Raw genomic sequence first — 21,098 nt, forward strand, 5'->3', positions numbered from 1 at the left:
TGTCTCTGTCTCTCTCAAAAATAAATAAACATTAAAAAAATTTTAAAAAAATAAACATTAGATTTTTTTAAATGGTTAAGATGGTAAATGGTATGTATGTTACCACAATATTTTTTTAAAGCCCATCAGCACAGGGTTGCATTTGAAATGGTAGAAGGTCAGCCTTGGGAATGGATGGGCAGCTTAGGGCAGTACAGGCTGATGAGGCAGGTTCAGGTGTATCTCTCCAATGAGAGGGTCTGTGGCCTTTGGGTTGTGTGAAGATATTATATCTCAAAGGCAGATCTAGAGAGGAAAAGTGGACACCTCTGGGATAGTGGTGGGAGTTTCTAGAGAGATGGAATTCGAACCCAACCAGAAGCCTTGGGAAGTCACTGGCTTATCCTTTGACCAGCCAATGCCCCCAGATGGATGGAGGGGCATTATTGGGGCCACAGCAACGGGGGCCATCCTGGTCTAGGGGGAGGGCACAGCTGAAGCCAGGAGGCCAGGAGTGCTAGGAAATTCTGGAATAAAGGTCAAGCTGACTGTATTGCTGAGATCACCTCACCCTCGGGCTTTCTGCCCACACGTCTGAGTAACTAGAACTCTGCACTGACCCCATGAAGTCATAAGAGGTGTGAATGTTTCTCTCCCATTTACCTGGACAAGCTGCTGCATATGATCACACAAGGGGAACCTCACACTGGAGTTTGGGAGAAGAGACACATAATGCACACCTCCCAAGTCATGACAGAAATAATGAAAAAGACAAAGCAAACCTAGGTCAAATGAAAGACACAAAAACAGAAAAGAGGAATTAAGTGCATCAAGTTCTAAAACACAACCCTGAAAGTAAGATCAAGCATCTTCTATATGACATTAAATGTGAATAAACTATGCTCCCCCAAGCAAAGTCAGATTTACTCAGATTTTGTTGAAAAGGAAAAACAAGATGAAACTTCAAACACATGTTGTTTATAAGAGGACTTCCAACACAAAGTGGTCCGTTAAAGGCTAAACAAAAAACAAAGAACAAAGATTGGGCAAACATGAATATAAAAACAAATTTGATAACGGAAACAGGGGACAAAGAATTAAAATTAAAAAGTACCAAGCAGAGGGGTGCCTGGGTGGCTCAACTGGTTGAGTGCCTGACTCTCAATCTCGGCTCAGGTCATGATCTCACGGTTCGTGCGGTCAAGCCCCATGTCAGGCTTGTGCTGACAGCACAGAGCCTGCTTGGGACTCTTTCTCTCCCTCTCTCTCTGTCCCTTCCCTGCTTATGCTGTCTCTGTCTCTCTCAAAAATAAATACGTCATTTTTTTTAAGTACTAAGAAGACCGAACGAGACAGTCTATAATGCCACAAAGTACCAGTGAAACTCTTAACAATAGTGACGGACTGAATACAACAGTGCTAAAATACCTTTTAAAAAAATCAGTAGCAAAAAATGCCATCACAGTAGAGAAATAGCAGCAGTAAACAACACCACAGCTTTTACTGTGTGCCAGGCACTGTTCTAAGGCATCTCGCACATATTAACTGACCTAATTCTCGTAGCAAGCAGGAAATTGGTACTATTCTCATTATGAGACAGGTGAAGAAATTGAACCACACAGAGAATTACATCGGTTGCCCAAGGTTTCAAAACCAGTAACGTGCCCTGTCTCTGGTGCACGAAGTGGCCTAAGGAAGGAATAACTAATAATTTCCATAAGGAAGGAGGGAGTATTTATTATCCTCTGTCTTGTCTTCCCAAAGACAAGACGAAACCACCTGGATAATTTGTCAGCAAAGAGTTTAAATGACATCGACGGCCCCTTCAGCTATATCAATCTGTGATTCTCACACACACACACACACACACACACACACACACACATTTTGAAATGTGTTCTAGTCTGATGCTCACGTTAAAATAAATGCTTTGAGAACGTGTCCTGCCCCCAGTCCTCAAAATCTGCCTTCTGGTCATTGTTGTCAGTTTCAGAGTAGAGTTTCAGGACTCAAAGTGGCCACTTACTTAAGGAGGGAAGCCTGAGGGATGTTCCCTTGATCACCACTAATCGCGGAGTATGGTAAGTTGTAGCCAGGTAGACAAACGAACATCCATGTATGTCCGCCACCCCCTCCTCGCATTTGCAACATTTTCTCAAAGGCCCCAAAAAACATTTTTAAAAGCAATTTCCATCTGCAACAGTCCCAGGAAGTCAGAAAAATTTGACAGGGAAAAATATAGCACACATGGATGTACTCACCAAGGGATGAACAATAGACTCTAAATTCAAGTTCGGTGTAGCTTGGGAAAAATAAATCACAATAATCATACAGCACAGCGTGGTTCTCCTTGGGGATTTCATTTCTTTACGTTTGAAGTGCTTTGCCTGAAATGTAAATATGATGGTTTAGAGATGGAAGAATTTGTTTATTACACATAGAAAGAACTAGCAAACCCTGTTTCGAGCATCACACTACCAAAGGACCTTTGCAAACAGACAAGAGAACAGAAGGAGCATGAAAATATCAACTATAGAGGAGAGTCTTTGCTTCAGACCCAGGGCTGAGGATATGATCATGTCAGGATGGATGAGGGTTGGGTGGGTTGTGGAGGGACCTGTACATAGGACAGAGAGCGGATGTTTGGGTACCCTTCCTATATACATAGAGAAGGAGACAGAGAATGAAGGAGAAAGGAGAAACAGGGGAGGGAGGGAACAAAGCAAGAAAAAAGGAAAGACTTCTCAGCAAGAAATACTTTAAACATCGTGATCCAGTATACCTAACATACGAACAAAAGGATTCAGAGAACACTACTTGCCTTTGCCACATACAACACACTGTGATATTTCCAATTGTATTCTATCCTACCTTACCCTATTTTTCCTTTTAATTCTGGTAGCAACCCATTAAATTGATTTCATGATGCATAATAATGGGCGTGGGACCCATTAGTACAAAAAATCTTGGATTTAGCCATAAAAATATAATCTGTAATTTATAGTCTTTTATGGTATTACAGTAAATAACACAGAATATTAATATAATATGTCCCATCTTATGCATTGATTTTTGATATCAACCTCTTTATAATGCTGGTGATTAAGATGAAGTTTTTGGTGACCAGATTAATCATCTCTGCATTTAAAAGGTAGAATACACAGGGGCACCTGGGTGGCTCAGTCGGTTAAGCATCTGACTTCAGCTTGGGTCACGATCTCGCAGGCTGTGAGTTCGAGCCCCACGTCGGGCTCTGTGCCGACAGCTCAGAGCCTGGAACCTGCTTCAGATTCTGTGTCTCCCTCTCTCTCTGCCCCTCCCTCACTTGTGCGCGCTCTCTGTCTCTCAAAAATAAATAAACATTAAAAAAATTTTTTTAAAGAAGAATATCACATTGCGTAATCCCAGTCCAATGAAGTGGACCCAGACAAACCACTTCGTACAGATTCCTTTCCTTACCAACTTTTTTACAGCCATGTATTTTCATGAAAAGAACACTAGACCAAGAGACAGAAGATATGTGTTAAGATGCAGAATCACCATAAACTGTGTATCCTTGAGTAAAGTCACTCACTTTCACTGAGCCCAATATTCCCCATCTATGAAATGGGGATAATTATACCTCCTCTAATTTTCTCACAGACTTTCCTGAGGCTCAGATGATTAAAAGCCATGGGGTGTCTCAGTGGCTCAGTCAGTTAAGCATCTGATTCTTGGTTTCAGTTCAGGTCATGAACTCACGGTTCATAGGATCGAGCCCCGAGCCAGGCTAGGTGTTAACAGTGCCCAGCCTGCTTGGGATTCTCTCCCTCCCTCTCTCCGCCCCTCTCCCATTCTCTCTCCCTCTAAAAATAAATAAGCTAAATAAAAGTTTGGGGGCGCCTGGGTGGCTCTGTCAGTTAAGCATCTGACTTTGGCTCAGGTCACAGTCTCATGGTTGAGCCCCATGTCGGGCTATGTGCTGACAGCAAGGAACCTGTCTGGGATTTTCTCTTTCCCTCAGCTTCTCTGCTTCTCTGTCTCTTCTGTCTCTCAAAAATAAATAAACTTTTTTTTTTTTTTAAAGTTAATCTGTTAAAAGCCATGAAGAGCAGCAGGGGTGCAGGCTGCCGTGGTTTCACCCTGATTGTTAGTGGAATCTAGAGGGCAGTCATCAGGAAGGGGAGGCCTTGGCCCAGGCGTTCGAGGGAGTGCCAGGGGATCGTGGCCAGGATAACACACAGATGATAGCCAAGACCTACATGCCAGGGAGAATTGTGTTTCAATCACCAGCTGCTGACTGCCTCCTTTTCCTTTTCCCCCGTGGAAAAGGGGGAAGCAGAAGGCCCTGGAAAAGTGACCCAATTTGCAGATCTGGCAATCAAATACATTTCTAAAATTCTGCAGCTCAGTGGCTTTTGGAAAATGCTTTGCAATTTAGGTTGCGAGAATAGATATCTAAACCAGATGCATCTGCTGTAGGGCAATTGTAGCAACTGATTCTTTGTTCAAAGGGAACAGGCTTTTGTGGGTATTGAGCAGACTGAGCGGGGTGATAACAACTGCTCCCGGGATGAATTGGGTATTCAGGAGGTGATGTAACCTTTTCGTGCCCCACCTTCGTGCACTGTGCTAGCTGGTTCTGGATTGAGACAGTTAATCAAAAGGATGAGATTTAGTCACTGAACGGTTAATGAGCCTCCCTTGACTCATGACAGCCAGGGAGGGACCCAGGTGTTAGAGGGACTGGAGCTGACTCTATATCCTTTTTACCATTCCCCAGAGGTGGCTTTTCTGTCAGAATTAGCAAGAATTATAATGTCTCCAAGTGGTCATATCTGGTCCTTTTGTATAGGCCACTGGCCAATACTGCCCATTGTCCCCATCTTCTCCCAGCTCCCTAGAGACAGGTATTGATTAAATTAACACTCTCTATTGACCTATTTGGTGACAACAAAATCACAAGTCAATAGAGATGTCGAAAGGACCCCACCGTGGGGAAGAGAATGTTCCCTGGATGCAGGGGCATGAGAACAGGTACATAGCCATTGCTTACCCAGTAAGGGTGAGAGGTGGGTTCTCCACTTAAGAGAAGAATGCCACCACCTTGAGGGAGAGGTAACGTTAAAAGTATTTGACAACCAGTTTTGTATGGGCCTGGCCAATCAGAACAGTGATACCAGCTGAAGATCAGTTCAGCTTTTGGGGGTCCTACGTTTTGGGAGATATCTGAAGACAAACTTCCTTTACCTATATCAATAATTTTTCAGTAACTCTCCAGCTCACAGCTGGTTTTCATCTGTGAGGAGGCCAGTGGAGGCTGTGGGGGCTACTTAGCACGGCTAATGGGCAGAAAACTCCAAATTCACCCAATCAAAAGCATGAAGTAGAACCCCAGATTCAAGGCAATATATCTTCAGCAGAATCTCTTTAATTGTAAATCCCCTAGAGGTTCTTATGCATTCTATATTCCTGGATTAAATGGCGGACAACAACCAAGAAACACAGAGACAAACGGAGGCAGAGAAGAAAGAAAATTATCTGATGTTCTCAATTTCATTCTCTTTTGAAATTATAAATCTGGGATACTGTCTACTAAAACTCACCAACCTGAATGAGCTGGCTGTGTCTCAGAACCAACTGGGAACTATGATCTCATACTCAGTACAAACCCTGGGGTGATGAGCAACTTCCAGATCTTCTCTGGACCTATTTTCCTGTCTGTGAAGTTAAAGAACAGGGAGAGGGAAATCAAGCACCCTGACATCATATGCCAGGAATAGGTCCTCAGGATTCCCAGAAGCCCTGCACTTGCAGGATGAGGGTCTGGCTTCCTTGAAGCGGTCTATAATGACATTCTCTTGCAGAGTGATTATGCATCAGGAACTGCCACTGTGAGACTGGCCTGAAACACATTAGGGAATTATTCTCCCAAATCTGAAAATCACCCACTTTCCTGGAAACCCTTCATCAGCCCTGACTGGCCCATACTTTATCGGGGGAGTGGGAGGAGAAGTAAATGGCCTTGCACGCCTTTGCAAGGTTAGAAGCATGTTCACGAAATGGCCACATCTGTGAGGCTCGATGCCCCAATGTCACCAAGTTGTGTTTCCACACTCCGTCTAAGTAGGGCAAGAGTGAGATTCATTCTGGAAATGATTTATTTCCTAAGTCCTACACAGCTCTCCCTTTTCAGGCTCTCTGGTATCCTCAACCCCTGTCCTCTGGGGACCCTAGCCCAGATACTCTCCTGGTTCCTTCTGGAGAGGAGGAAGGTAAGATGACAATGTGAGCCCACACTTGCTCAGCCTCTGTGACCAGGGCTCTGCTCCCCACTCTAGTCCCACACACATTGCCTCCCTTAGCATTGCCTAGGGGAAAAAGTTCCCTGGAGTATTTGTACATCATCTGCTTCAGTGGTTCTTCGCCCTGGCTGTGCATCGGAAGCATCACCTGGGGAGTTTCTTATTTTCCTTTTTCCATTTGTTTGTTCGTTATTTTAAAATCACCCTAGACCACTTGAGTTGGAATGTCTAAGGGGTGGAAGCTGAAATTCTCCATCTACCAGAGCTGTTTCTGATGCAAGGGAGGTTTGAGGTCTACAGATCCATATTTTCGGCCACCTATTGCCCTTTCTACATTTCCTTGCACGTTGGTACCTTCTATCACCAGCCTATAGCGCTCTCTACTAAAGAACTTACATAGAAACAGAAGTTTGAGGGGATGCATTTAGGAAGCAGTCAATTATGAATGAATGAATGAATGAATGAATGAACGAACGAATGGAAGTGTGGGCTCCAAGGTGATCTTCCCACCAGTTTTTGATACAATCCAATAGCCAAGGTCGTTAATTGAGACTGTGTTCAACATCTCATACAGTTATCAAATGTGTTGCACACTTGTGCACTGGCAAATACAGAGTGTTTTCTGCAGTCCCCAAATTGTGCTGTGCCTGCATAAATTGAAGTGAGCCATGGTCCTTGCCCCCAGGAAGCTCCCAGTCTTATTGGGAAGGCACGCAACATAGACTGAAAGAATATCAACATAAAAACCACTATGTACTGAAGGTCTACTATGTTCCAGGCACACTGCTAAGTGCAGTAAATAGGTTAGTGCACTTAGTTTCCCTGTCACGATGACCCTGTGAGGTAGGTACTTTTATCCTAATTCATAGATGAGAAAATGAAGGCCCAGAGAAGCTGCAGAATTCACCCAGGCCACCCAGCTAGTTGAGTAACAGAGCCAGATCCACCCCCACGAGGGCCTATCTCCCAAGTGAGCTGCACTGTGCGAGTGATAAGCATGCCTGGAACTGAAGATGGGGGAAAGCTGGGCGAGTTTGGGAGTGATTAGGGTCAGTGGCCAGACTTTGAAGGATGGGTGATGCTTTCATGTGTAACAAGGGAAGAAAAGAGAGTCTCAGGTGAAGGAGAACAGCATACGCAGAGGAAACAAGAGCCCAAAGGGGGAGATTTAGTAGTCCCTTGAGCCCCTCCTGGAGGTTCCCTTGAGCAGCTTGCCCGGCCGCTGTGCAGTAGGCTCAGCCACGGTCCTTAGGAGGGCTTTGTTCTCCTGAACAATTACTGGCACCAAAGAAGGCAGATCTATTTTTGCTCTGACTTGGAAGGAGAATTTGGTGGCATTACAGTTCAGGCGATTCCCTTTTTCCTGTAGTAGACTACAGTGGAAAGAGCACCACTTTGGAAGTGAAACAGGGTTGTATTCTGACTCAAGCTCCACCGCTCGGTAACCATGGTGAGACACTCACCCCCACCGAGCCTCAGTTTGCTGATATGAATGGCAAGGATCCCAGCGCTCGCCTTGCGGCACCGCTGAGGAGATTAGGGATCATGCCCACAAAGCACGAAAGGGCCTGGTCTTCATTGCAATTTGTTCTGGGCTGCGTTGTATCCCTCCAAAATTAATATGTTGAAGTCTAACCCCCAGTCCCTCGGAATGTGACCTTTAATTGAAGGTAGGGTCTTTAAAAAGGTAACTTAGTTAAAACGAGGTCATCAGAGTGGGTCCTCATCCAGTACGGCCAGTGGCTTTATGAGAAGAGGAGATTAGGACACAAACAGACACAGAGGAAAGACCACGTGAAGACCCCGAAAGATGATGACCATCTACCAGCCCAGGAGAGAGGCCTCTGAAGAAATCAACCCTGCTGACATGTTGATCTCCAATTCTAAGCTCCAGAACTGTGAGAAAAGAGATTTCTGTTGTGTAAACCACCCCGTCTGTGGGACTTTGTTATGGCAGCCCTGGAAAACTGATTCGAATTCAGTAAAAATGATACCATTCGTTTTTTATTTAAAAAGGGTAAGTGTGGCCCTCTGGTCTGTTGCTTAATATTTATTGAGTGTTTATTTTGAGTATGTTTTTGATGAACATTGAAAAATGGATTATCGGTGTGTCTGAACAGAGCATAAGAACACACACAATCTGAATTAGAAGACAAATTAGAATTTATCTCTAGTTCCAGCACTGCCTCCGTGGAAGTGTGGGCTCCCCTTAGTTTTTCAGATGAGAAAACTAAGGCCTAGAAAGGACTATGTGCCTCAGGAGACCCCACCAAGCATTCTTACATTCTAGATGACAATATTGTCCTACAGTCGGGCAAACCATTTATGATAGAATTGTGGATAGTGACTGTCATCAAAGATGATGATGAGAAGTATAGATCTCTGTAATTTATTAGGTGCTCACTGAAGTTTGCCTCTGAAGTCCCATTACTATTCAAAGAGTCTAAAATTTCTCACATTTATTTCAAATCCAAGGTAAACCTCACGTAGGCTTCTGAGCCTAACCATGATGACCTCTTGTATTTATCCAACCCACCTCTGACTTACTAGGCAGTTCAGGCCTTCACCGCCTCTCTCGTGCACCATTGCAATGGCTTGTATTCTTTCCCTCTCCGCCCCATTGTCTACATGGACGCAAGATTAACCTTCCAGAAGTGCCCTTCTCACATGTTATTCCCTGTTCAGCTCCCCATTGCTTTTTGAGTAAAGGCAGTTGCTTTCATTGATACTCAAGGCCTTCCATGACCTAGATTGTATATTCCAGAGCAAGTATATGTAATAAGCATCTATTAGATTTTCATCACTGACGGTGGCTGATTTTTCATAATTGAAAATAGAGTGAGAGGTTTTCTGGGGTTCACGCCAAAGTAAAAATGCAAAACCTAATCTTTGAGAATCAATCCTGGCGGTGGAGAGGAGCAGTTATTATTGTCAAACTATTTTTGAATGTTTGGTAAAACCAAACGAATTCTACCATTTACTTGGTTTGTTAATCTCCGTCTTTCCCCGCCCCTTGGCCTCGGGATAATCACTGCATACTCCAGTTCAATCCATCCTTCAATGACAAGGCAAAAGGCTGCCTCCTGGCTGGAGGTTCCTTGATCTGCCTAGCTATAAATAGTCTCTACTTCCTCTTAATCGAGGTCCTTAACCTTCCTCCTTGTATTATATTTGTTGTCGTAAGCATAGCATGAAGCAAATCTATTTATTCCCTTACTCATGTATCCATTTCTGTATTCATTCACTGGGAAAACATTTATTAAGTCCTGCTAAGTGCCAGGTGCTCTGCTAGGTGCAGAGAAAGGAGCAGAAAACAAGCAAATGATCCCTGTCTCCATGGAGCTTAGAGTCTAATGGAATAGATGAGCATCATTAAAAGATCAGTCACTCAATTCACTGTTTGACCATGACCATGAAAATGTGACCACGGAAAATAATCATGACACTAATATGTTGTTGAGCACTTACTATGTGCCAGGCGCAGAGCTGAGCATTGACTGTATTAAATCTTTTAATCCTCATTGCAATTCCAGTATAGGGATTTTAGTATAGTATCTACTTAACAGTATGATATCAAATGAACTGAGCCACAGAATGGTTAAATAATTTTCCCCAAATTACACAAGACGGTAAGTGGCAGAGCCAGAATGTGAACCGAAAAAGCCTAATTCCAGAGCCGATATTTTTCACCACTGTGCTGAGTTTTCTAATAAAATCTATTAACAGAGGGACATGACCTAGTCCTGGGGATCTGTGGAAGGTATCCTGAAGGAAGTATTTAGTTGAGCTGAAATCTGAAGTGTGAGTTGGAATTAGCTAAAAACAAAAGGGAGCTCAGAGGGGGAAGAGGTTGAGAGTTCCAGGTAGGACAAAGATCATGTGCAAAGGCCCTGAGGCAGAAAAAATGCACGGTACATTCAAGGAGCTGCAAATGGGCCAGAGTGGCTGGAACACCAAAAGGAGCAGGGGATGTATACCGGAGGGCTTGTGAGGTGAGCAGGAGCCAGGACAGGCGGGGTAATTGCCACCACAGGAGTGTTAAGATTGATTAGGAAGACAGTAGAGAGAGTAGAGATGACAGCCAAGAACTGAGGCCCAGAAAATTCCAGCAACCAGAGGTCCTGTCAAGGAAGATGATGGAGCGAAGATGTTTGCGAATGAGAGACCAGAGAGGCAGGAAGGAAACAAGGTTAGAAGAGAGTCTGGAACCAGGGAAAGCCAGGTTTCAAGAAGCAGACTGTCACAACTGTGCCCAGTGGTGCTGAAAGGCCCACACAGAGGGGGCCGGTTTTGCCCATGGGATTTGGAGACATGATATGTTCTCAGCAAGGGCAATGTACTCGTGATATGTGCTCAGCTCTCGTTGGGGCGAGGAGGGAGGAAATCACATTGGGGGTAGCTGTAGACTATGTGCAAGACGAGTGAGTGTATACAACTTAGGAGATTTGCAAGGTGGAAGACAGAGTGGAGATTCCTCCCATTTGTAACCTGCTTGGCTCTCATGTCGCATGGAGTAGTGATATTATATGTGTGACTTTTTTTTTTATTAATTTTTTTAATGTCTATTTATTTTTGAGACAGAGAGAGAAAGAGTGCCAGTGGGAGAGAGGAAGAGAAAGAGGGAGACACAGAACCCAAGGCAGGCTCCAGGCTCCGAGCTGCCAGCACAGAGCCCCACGCGGGGCTCGAACTCATGAACGGTGAGATCATGACCTGAGCTGAAGTTGGACACCCAACCAACTGAGCCACCCAGGAGCCCCATGTGACTTTCTTTTTAAGACAAGAACTCAATGTATTGCACGTGAGGACTGTATCAAGGGAAGCCATGCCTCTTACTCGACCTTGGCCTGTGGCTGGCCAACTAGACAAGTTACCGTCCCCTTTGAGAGAGGCCACATGCATATCTTCCCGTGTCCTGCCTTGCACGTTCTGGGGAACAGCCTAGATGTTCAGGTAGTTATTTTTTAAACACGTACTTCTGATCAAAATAGCAGGTGAGAGACTGGACATAGATCTGCACATACATCATTCTACTCCTGGAAAATAATTCAGAGCAGATTCCTTTTGATGACAGGTGCTAAATTATAACACCAAATTCCAGGAGGGCTTCAACTGCAAATCCTGCTGTGATTATTACTCATCTCCATGAGGCACAGGGTATCAGCCATAACCTCCCTCCTGAACTTGAGGATTAAAAATCCTCACGTATAACCTTAAGAGCCTGCCTTCATAGATCTGTATTTTCCACGGCAGAGGTGACAAGACTTATCTTTGCCGACATTATTTAATTAGATGATTCATCCTTCACACATGCAGAAGTATAAGTTAAATATTTATTTAACACAAGCACGAAACACAATACCAATTAAAGGACTGCCTTGAACATTTTTTTTTTCTATTTAATTTTCCCTTGCCTTGAAATAAGGTCCCGCAACAGCATTGTGTCAGGGCGGCTCGGTACCATCAGATTACAGAAGAACATTTGTTTGTACACAATGGGGTCAAGTTTTCCAAAACACACTGCCCGTGTGTGCAGCATTGATAACCTTTTACACTTTTTTCCCTGTTGTAAATCCCTGGAGAATTTGAGCCTTTAAGCAAGAGATTGCCATCTTTATGAAAACATTAAGTTCCTCACTCTGCTCTTATCTCATCGATCTTCCTACTTTCATTTACTGTGTGGAAGGGGTTCCCTAAGTCCCAGCAAAACAATGCCGGGGCTGTGCTCCAGCTATGATGGAGGGTAGCCCTGTGGTTGGCTATAGGGATGCACTGAGCAGCAGAGGGCTTGGGTGTGTGGCCAAGCCTTACAGATCTGTGGTCCTACCCTCCATCAGGTATTCAAAAGAATACTGGAGTGTTAATCATAAAAGTAATGGACCATTTGGAGCAGTCTCTGGTCACTATGCAGGAGCAAGGGCCGGGGGCCCTCATTCTGGATGGTACGGAGGTCTGCGGGAGGGTCCGAAGGCTGGGTGGCTGAGGCAGAGGTGGGTGGAGGGCATTTGGACACTCCAGGGGCTTGAGGGGCAGCAGTTATTTACAACATGGTTTAAAATATTCCAACATTTTAGGGGTGCCTGTGTGGCTCGGTCGGTTGAGCGGCCGGCTCTTAGTTTTTGCTCAGGTCATGATCTCATGGTTCGTCAGTTGGAGCCCTGTGTCGGGATTGGCGCACTGTGGAGCCTGCTTGGGATTCTCTCTCTCCCTCTCTTTCTCTGCCCTTCCCATGCTCTCTTTCTCAAAACAAACAAACAAACATTTAAAAAATTATTCCAACATTTTAATGATTGTCAGGGCCACTTTAGCCCTCTGTGTCTCCCGCTTTCAGAGACCTCATCGTCTCTGTCTCCTGAGACCATGCATGGCTGTCCTTGGCCCATGACTTCATTTCTCTGAAATTTTCATTTTCCCTTCTAGGGATTTTGTTAAACTTTAAGAATAAGGTGTGTGTACTACTCAAAATGAAAAAAAAAAAAAAAAGTATTATTTCCCCCCAAATACAGTTCCCTGAGAAGTCATGAATATTCCAAGATTTCTTTAATCTGGAGCGTCTGATATTAGCCAGTGCCATTCTTCACTAGTCCTCGTCCTCCCTGGTTTCTTGGTTTCTGATGCCCTTAGTGCCTCCTCGTTCACGGGGCCCCCTTTCCTCTTCCATCACTCTCCCCTTCCTCTCCCATCACTCCAGCTTTTGCTCCTTTCCCTCCTCCTCCCAACTGCCCCACTGTGGACCTGGGTCCTTGGCTCATCCCCCCGACACCCTTTCTCTTAGAGAGCTTGTCCACTTCCATAGTTTTCATTATCAAGTTACATGAGAATTCCAAAACTTTATTTCCACCCTGATCTCTCTGCTACGTATTAGGCGCATCTCCCCAACCACACTCTTTCCCTCTGGGTGGAAAATTCAGCTCCCCAAAGACTGAATGTCATTCTTCTCTCCCACTGCTACCTCATAACCCATCCCTTTCAAGATTTCCCAACAGCTGGCTTCATCGTCCAGTTCCCCAGGCTCACCACCGCACAGGTATTCCTCACACAAGAATCCAGGGCAGGAGAGGGAGACTCAATGCGACCAGCCACCAAGTCCTGTCACTGCCTCCGCTGCTGTTTTCTTTCCCTCGGCTGCCACCTGGTTTGGACACGATCACCTCACACCTGGATGATTGCAGCAATCTCCTGGATGGGCTTCCTCCCCACCCCACCCCCACTGCCCTGCTCAATAACCCAACGCACCATCGGCAGATTCATTTGCCTAGAACACGATTTCTCATAGATTGCTGTCTACCGCATTCAAATTCTTCAAACGTTCTCAAGTGACCAGGCAATATTTGGGCTACTTCACCTGGCACACACAACCTAAATATAAACCCAGCTCTGCCATGTTTTTCTTCCATAAAACTTGCCTGCAAAATAGGCTGACCACTCACAAGTTCTCACCATACTTTCTTTGGCAAAATGTGTCATAAATACTAACAGCAAGTCTTGGTTGAATGAATGGCTGCCTCTCAGTTTCTTCTCAAACCATTCCTGGCCACTGAAATGTCCCATTCCTCCTTTCTGAGCTGTCTTTTGGGGTCTCGCTATTCACTTAGTAATGGCAATAATTGCTATCATTTATCAAGACTCGGCTACATGCCAGGAATTAGACTAAACACCCTGCATGAACAAGGCTCATCTAATCCTTAGATCCTACCTTGGTAGAACTATCATCGTCCCCATTTTATAGATGAAGGAACTGAGGCATGGGGAAATTAAATAACACACCCCGGCCACACGGTAAAGTAGTCGAGTCTGTTGCCAAGGCTGGAGCTCTTAATCTTTACAGCATCCTGCCTCTTTTCTTATCTCCTCCAGAGATGCATCTTTCTCCTGAATACACTGGATGTATCTGCCGTGTGGACCTTTCTGCAGTGCCCTGTGAGGTTTGCAGCATCGCATAGTAATTAGGCATGACTCATAAGTCAGACTGCCTGGGCTGGAGTCCCGACTTCATCCATTGCTGGCTTTGTGTGCCTCAGGCAACTTGCTTAAAACTGTGTGTTTCTTCATCAGTAAAATGGCTATTATAAAAGCACCAGACGTATAAGATTATTGGAATAACTACATGAGCTAACAATCTTTGGACAACCCTGAGCAGAGTGGCACATAATAAACACTCAGTAAACATTGTCAGGTACTATTAAAACCCTCAATGCCTGTGTTTGGCCCTCTATTAAGAATCTAAGGTAATTAAAGGAAAGGATTCTCTGCCTGGGTAACCCCATAGCACTTAGCAAGTCTATGCAGCACAGACGCTTTCACCAAACTGTGACTTCAAAGGTTTCACTTTGGGGATTATTTTTAGGAAATAGGCAAGATTTCAGTTATTGAACCTTTATGACTAGAATCACACCATGTGGGCTGAAATGCTGTGTTGGTAAATTACTTGTGAGTTCATAGTGTACCCACAGCCGATGCAGACATTTCAGTCAACAAGCCACCCGGTGGTACTTACTATGTGCCGAAACCCAGGGGCACCCTGGACTCTGACGTAAAGCTGGCAGAGCCCCTCCTAACGCTCTCCATTCATACACACACATGACAGCCATGAGCAATTCTAGCTTGAACTGTATTGAGAGATCTTGGAAGGGATAGTTCTAGGAGCACATTTTATGATTAAAAAATAACCCTGATTTATTGTCTATCCATACTTAGCTCAATCCACAAAGCGGCAGATCACGCAAAGGATAGTTAGTATTTCTTTCTTCCCTTTTTTCTGGACGTGGGGACACACACGTCAACGTGCCGTTGGATAAGATATATGACCCCCATAATCATTTGGCACCAGAAGAGCACATCCTGTTTACCTCGAACATTTAATCTGGGTTCGTAAAATTCGCAAGGAACAAGGGAGCCAGTCTATCTGCAGTGAAGTCAGGGGTGTGGCCGGGCCCTTGGTGGGGGAACTGGAAATCTCTGCATTCTCACACGTGGGTGTGAGATGGGTCCGTTTCTCTCACGGGCAGACAGCAGCAGCCAGAATCCTAATGCACATTGCTCATGTGCTCACAGCTGCTGGCCCTTCCGGCCCCAAATGCTTGGCCACATGAACAGGTGTTGCTTCTGCTTCTCCATCTGGCAACTTTCTCTCTTACAGTTGGGACTCCATGGTTCCCAACCCTAGCTATATAAAAGAATTGTTTCGGAGAGAAAGAAAGAAAGAAAGAAAGAAAGAAAGAAAGAAAGAAAGAAAAGAAGGAAGGAAGGAGGAAAGAAAGAAAGAAAGAGAAAGAGAGAAAGGAAGGAAGAAAAGAAAGAAAGAAAGAAAGAAAGAAAGAAGAAAGAAGGAAGGAAGGAAAGAAAGAAAGAAGAAAGAAGGAAGGAAAGAAAGAAAAAAAGAAGGAAGGAAGGAAAGAAAGAAAGAAAGAAAAAAGAAAGAAGGAAGGAAGGAAAAAAAGAAGGAAAGAGAAAGAGAGAAAGGAAGGAAGAAAAGAAAGAAAGAAAGAAGAAAGGAAGGAAGGAAAGAAAGAAGAAAGAAGGAAGGAAAGAAATAAAGAAGAAAGAAGGAAGGAAGGAAGGAAAGAAAGAAAGAAGAAAGAAGGAAGGAAGGAAAGAAAGAAAGAAAGAAAGAGAAAGAGAGAAAGGAAGGAAGAAAAGAAAGAAAGAAAGAAAGAAGAAAGAAGGAAGGAGGGAAGGAGAGAAAGAAAGAAAGAAAGAAAGAAAGAAAGAGAGAAAAGAAAAAAAGGCCCTGCCCAGATCTCTTTCCCAGAGATTCTGATCTAGCTGTTCCAGGGAAGTACCTGGGCATTGTTGTCTTTTTGTCAAGTTTCGATGGTGATGCTAATGGACAAGTGTTGGAATCTGCTAAAATCTGGCCCAGGCAATAGCTTGATCTGTCTGTAGATTCCCAGCAAAACTGGGAACCCATGTTGCTAGGAAGCTGACAGAATCCAGCCACACACGTTAATTCTCTCCTCTGCATGACTTTTATTCTCACCTTACTGACCCCAAGAGGGGCTGGGAAGCCGGAGACCTGGGTTTTTTTCTTATCTTGGTGCCCCAAAAAGATCCATTATGTGATGCTGGGCAAACCGCTTAATCTCCGAACCTTTCATTTTTGTATTCCATAAAATGAGATAGGATATGTGTTTCCCCTGAGGTGGGGTGGAAGAAGCAGCAGTCCCTGCATGGGGACACGGTGACGTGATTACTCTGATTAGCCCAGGAGAAGGGATCCAGGCTGAAGACGCACGGCAGAATGTCCAAAATCAGCAGGGCCAAATGGCCTTCTAGTTTTGGATAGGGAAACTTTGGAAAGGCCAAGAAAATACCAAATAGCAACTGAAAGTATTTTGTAATTATTCTCGGGTTTGACATTGTAACTTCTTTCCAAACGGTCTCTCCATGACCCATATCGACTGGTTCATAGGGAATTTTTCTTATTCACTTGTCTCATGACATCGTGCAGGGGGGGAAAATAGATAGTTACCTTTTCACAGAGGGCCAAAAGAGGTAGAAACTGAACTTACCTGTTTTTTTTTTAAATCTATTATCCATTAAATAAAAAGGGAATCTCTCCTACCCTCATCCTATCTTCCCTGAACCAACCACTTAATCTAACTAGCTTCTAGCTAGTTAGCTGGCTAGCTAATCATTCATCTGTCTATCCAAGTTCATTTTCCTTTCCTTTCCTTTCCTTTCCTTTCCTTTCCTTTCCTTTCCTTTCTTCCCTTTCCTTTCCTTTCCTTTCCTCTTTTTTCTTTCCTTTTCTTCCCCCTTTCATTTCTAAAACAAGGCTGCCTTTGATGGCCTTCAAAGAAAGAAGGCCAAACCTCCAGAAAATCCAGAGTTTAATCTGTGGGATGCTCTTATTTTTTTAAAAAATTATTTATTTATTTATTTATTTATTTATTTTGAGAGAGAGCATTGCACACATGAGCAGGGGAAAGGGACAGAGAGAGAGGGAGAGAGAATCTTAAGCAGGCTCCACAATCAGTGTGAAGCCCAGTGTGGGGGTCAATCCCACGACCGTGAAATCAAGATCTGAGCTGAAATCAAGGGTTGGACACTTAACCAACTGAGCTGCCCAGCCGCCTATGGGAAGCCATTATTAATAGTGATTGCCAAAGCCAAAATCAACGCAAAGGTAATAATGACAAAAATGAAAAAAAACTCTTTTGGACTTTTCTGAGAGTCAAAAGAGCTGTCGACACCTCCAGGTGTCATTTCATCTTTCAGTGAGAAAAGGTGTTGTTAAAGATCGATAAATGAATCCGACAATGAGAATTTATTGTGCTCTGTGCCTTGGCTTGTCCTGAGAGCAGAGAAGACAGAAAACAACGGACAAGATACACAGCAAATTATTGATGGGATAATTTGGGGGAGGAGAAAGACATAGTGGGTACTGGAGGGTGTTAGAAATATTCTATTACAGGAGGAATATATTCATGTGCTACTTATATAATTCAGAAATGAAAGACCAAAAACAGCAGCCCTTTATGGAAGGAAAAACAGAGTGGCGGTGAAATGGCAGGGCCTGGCTCTCTGCAAAGCGTAAGAAAACATGGTTTAAGCGAGCCACACATCAAAGGGCTTTTCCTCCTTCTAGAATGCTCAAGGCCAAGTCTGCCCAGCTCTTAAACTCAGCACTTTTCTTGACTTCCTTGCCAGCGCTGACTGTAAACGCTTTCCTCTCCATCATGGGCGGGAAGTGACAGTTTAACATTTTGCAGATCACCCGTTACCCCAAGGACTGCCTCCTAGACACAGTACAGCCTCTTGGCAGCACAACGGCCCATGGATGCCCGGCCATGGAAATACTCATGGCGGCCTTCACGCATGCTCTGGTCTTTATGGTATTTTCTGGCTCAGGGATGGGAAAATTCATCTTAAAAAGAAAGAAGAAAAAAGAAAAAAAAAAAAAAAGGAAAACTCTCCTCATTATAGAGGAAACCCTTAAAAGATGCCATCTAATTGCCGACACTCAGTCTTCCTAAGCACAGCCTCGTCAACTTGGCCAACAGCCTGAACAAAGCTCTCGAGCAGATATGCTTTATGCTGGCAACATACATGTGACAGCTATACAAAAGGAAGTCAGGCAAAGAGGATCATAACTGGACCGAGGCACCCCCAGGGTCTTGCTACAAAGGGAGATGAACCACAGTAGAATGCCTGTTACCTGTTCAGCACCGCAGTCCCCAGGCTGGCTTCTGCTCTGATCAGATGTCTAAAATCATCCAGGTTTCCACTATGAGGCCATTGGCCCCATGCTCTCCAAGGAAATCTACACCCGATGAAGGGAAAGCCAAGCAGGATTCATTGTGAGGGCTCCGTGCCGAGCTCTGCCTCACCCCTCTCCCGTGCCTCCCCTGCAGTGATCCTCCAAGGCTCACAGAGCCATCCGTTGAGAGGCTCACTTCTGTTTGAAAAACAAGAAGCGATTTCCTGGTCCTCTTCCCCGGATGGCGTGCATGATTTCCCTTACGCCCATGGGAAGTCCTTCAGATCCTTCTTATCTAGAAACCTCTCCGCTGAGTGGCCAGACTTGTTTGGCCAATGCCCCTAGTTCTTGCTTTTCTTTCACCAAAGGAAAAAAATCAGAAAAATGAAACCAAAGCAAACTCCAAAGGGGTTAGAGCTGAGGAGCGGTGTAGGATGCACTGTTTCAACCTTTGAAAGATGTTCACTAAATCAGACTGTGTTTTCAGAGTGGAAGGAAAGTAGAATTATTGATGAGTTCTTATTTCTGGTAGCATCAAGAAGTCAGAGAATTTTTTTAAAAATCCCCAGAATATGAAAAGACCTAAAGATACTCTTAGCCCCAGCGCTGGGAGAGCTGCACTTCAAATCTGCCACATTAAGGGGACAACTGTGGGCACCTGGCTGGCTCAGTCGGCTAAGCGTCCGACTCTTGATCTTGGTGCAGGTCGTGATCTCACAGTTCCTGAGTTCAAGTCCCACATCATCAGGCCCCGTGCTGATGGCGCGGAGTCTGCTTGGGTTTCTGTCTCTCCTTCTCTCTTCCCCTCACCTCCTTGTGCTCTCCTTCTCTCTCAAAGTAAATACATTAATTTTAAAAAAAGATTTAAAAAAAGGGGACAACTAGTTCTCTCGGAGTTCCAGGAACACTCTGGATGCTTACGCATCCAATGCTGCGATGCTTCAAATATCATCTTGATGACAGCACTAATATTTAAAGATAAGGAGATACATGGAAAAGGGCTGGTTGGCAGGCTGTATTCAGGTTGTTGTGTTTAAGGACGAATTATAATCAGAGTTTTGAGCTGGAAGTGACCTACCCATCCTCATTTTACAAGTCAGGCACCTGTGAGCCGGGGAGAAACAGCGACTTGCCCGCGGTCAGAACACAGATGAGATGTGATAGATTATCACTCTTGTTCTCATGCTTTAGTGTGGGGAATATTGTTCAGGTAGCCCTCCTCTGGACCCCTTCCCGTGGAAAGGCTGAAGCACGAGGCCTGGGCTGGGCTCGGCCAGTGTCAGACTGTAGGGATTCAGACTGTATTCCCATGGGTTTCTATTTATGTGGCCTCGTACACATGACAGCACGTCGCTGAGACTTGGTTTTATTGTGTGTGAAAGTGGCTAACACCAACGCTGAACGTACAGGCTCCCGTTGAGAGCCTGGTATAGAGGAGGAGAATTGTTACTATCTGGGGCCCCGGGCTCTAATCCTACAAGCTCATACTCTTTTCCTATCCCACACCATCTCTCTCTCCTTCTCGCCCACCTTCCCATCTGGTCAAAGCTATCCCCGGGGCGCCCGCGTGGCTCAGTCTGTCGGGCATCCGACTCTTGGTCTCGGCTGAGGTCATGACTTCGTGGTGTGTGAGTCTGAGCCCCGCATCAGTCTCTGTGCTGACAGCGTGGAGCCTGCTTGGGATTCTCTTTCTCCCCCTCTCTCTCTCTGCCCCTCCCCTGCTTGGTCTCTCTGTCTCTCTCAAAAAATAAGTAAATACGCTTAGAAAAAGCTATCACCCGTAGGCATGTTGACAACTACCAGTAGTAATCAGCCCTGAGACAAAAGTGAACAATTTTGACCAAAAAAGAGAATAAACTTGCTATGATGAGCGCCGGGGCTTCTATGGAAGTGATGAATCACTGAATCATGCCCCCGAAACTAATATCACATTGTATGTTAACTAACTGGAATTTCAATAAAACCTTAAAAACAAACAAACAAGGAAATATCGGACATCCCAATACAGTTGTGACTCTCACCTGCAAAAACAAAAGATGAACCGTCACAATATTACTCTACCTCTCAGTAGTGATTCTCAGTTCTATTCTCCAGTTAGCTTCACGTCGTCGTGGGCGGACTTGGCGTTTGCCCGCCACAGTCGACCCTCCACTTCCTCCTTGCTGCCAGCCCAGGCTGGCTGGGGAACTCAGGGAAGGCAACCTGGCTGTCTCGGGCCAGGTGGGCATCGTGATTGGTCTAAAGCATGAGGATCTCATTCTCCTTGCCGGACATTGGGGCATGCTTGGACACGAAGCCAAGTGAGGACGCACATTACCTCTGGATTCACCCTTAGTGTGGCAATAAAAGCCCTTATTATTTAATCCGGTTCCAGTTGGGTTTCCCGTTATTTGTAGCTAAAAGCTAAAAATCGTAACCTGGTGAATCACAATGAAGAATAGATCTTTTGGGCCTATCTGAAATACTACTTTTGGCCTAAAAAAATATTAGGAAGAGTATTAAAACACATACGCATGGAGCCAAATAGCTTCAAATCATATCCTAAAATATTCCAAATTAATTTCCTATGCTAAATATACGAAGTACTGACTTTTTCTGTAAGGAATGGATAGAGATACTCTAGATTCTTTATT

The 21,098-nt window shown here is 44.6% G+C and overlaps 1 protein-coding gene across 5 annotated transcripts in view; it reads right to left on the reverse strand.

Moving 5' to 3' along the window:
* The window catches only part of ADGRF5 (adhesion G protein-coupled receptor F5), a 98,117-nt gene that overhangs the window by 50,661 nt on the left and 26,358 nt on the right, over positions 1-21,098 (reverse strand). For 4 of the 5 annotated variants that reach the window (XM_042938990.1, XM_042938988.1, XM_042938989.1 and 1 more), the window contains exon 2: positions 2,241-2,366. In XM_042938990.1, coding sequence (XP_042794924.1) covers positions 2,241-2,342 — 102 coding nt within the window. In that variant the 5' untranslated portion in view covers positions 2,343-2,366. Of the gene's footprint in view, positions 1-2,240; positions 2,367-18,423; positions 18,689-21,098 lie in introns of those variants that run through there. The other variant, XM_042938987.1, reaches the window with a different exon arrangement.

The sequence above is a fragment of the Panthera leo genome, chromosome B2 (genome assembly GCF_018350215.1).
Source record: "Panthera leo isolate Ple1 chromosome B2, P.leo_Ple1_pat1.1, whole genome shotgun sequence".
Lineage (NCBI taxonomy): Eukaryota > Metazoa > Chordata > Mammalia > Carnivora > Felidae > Panthera > Panthera leo.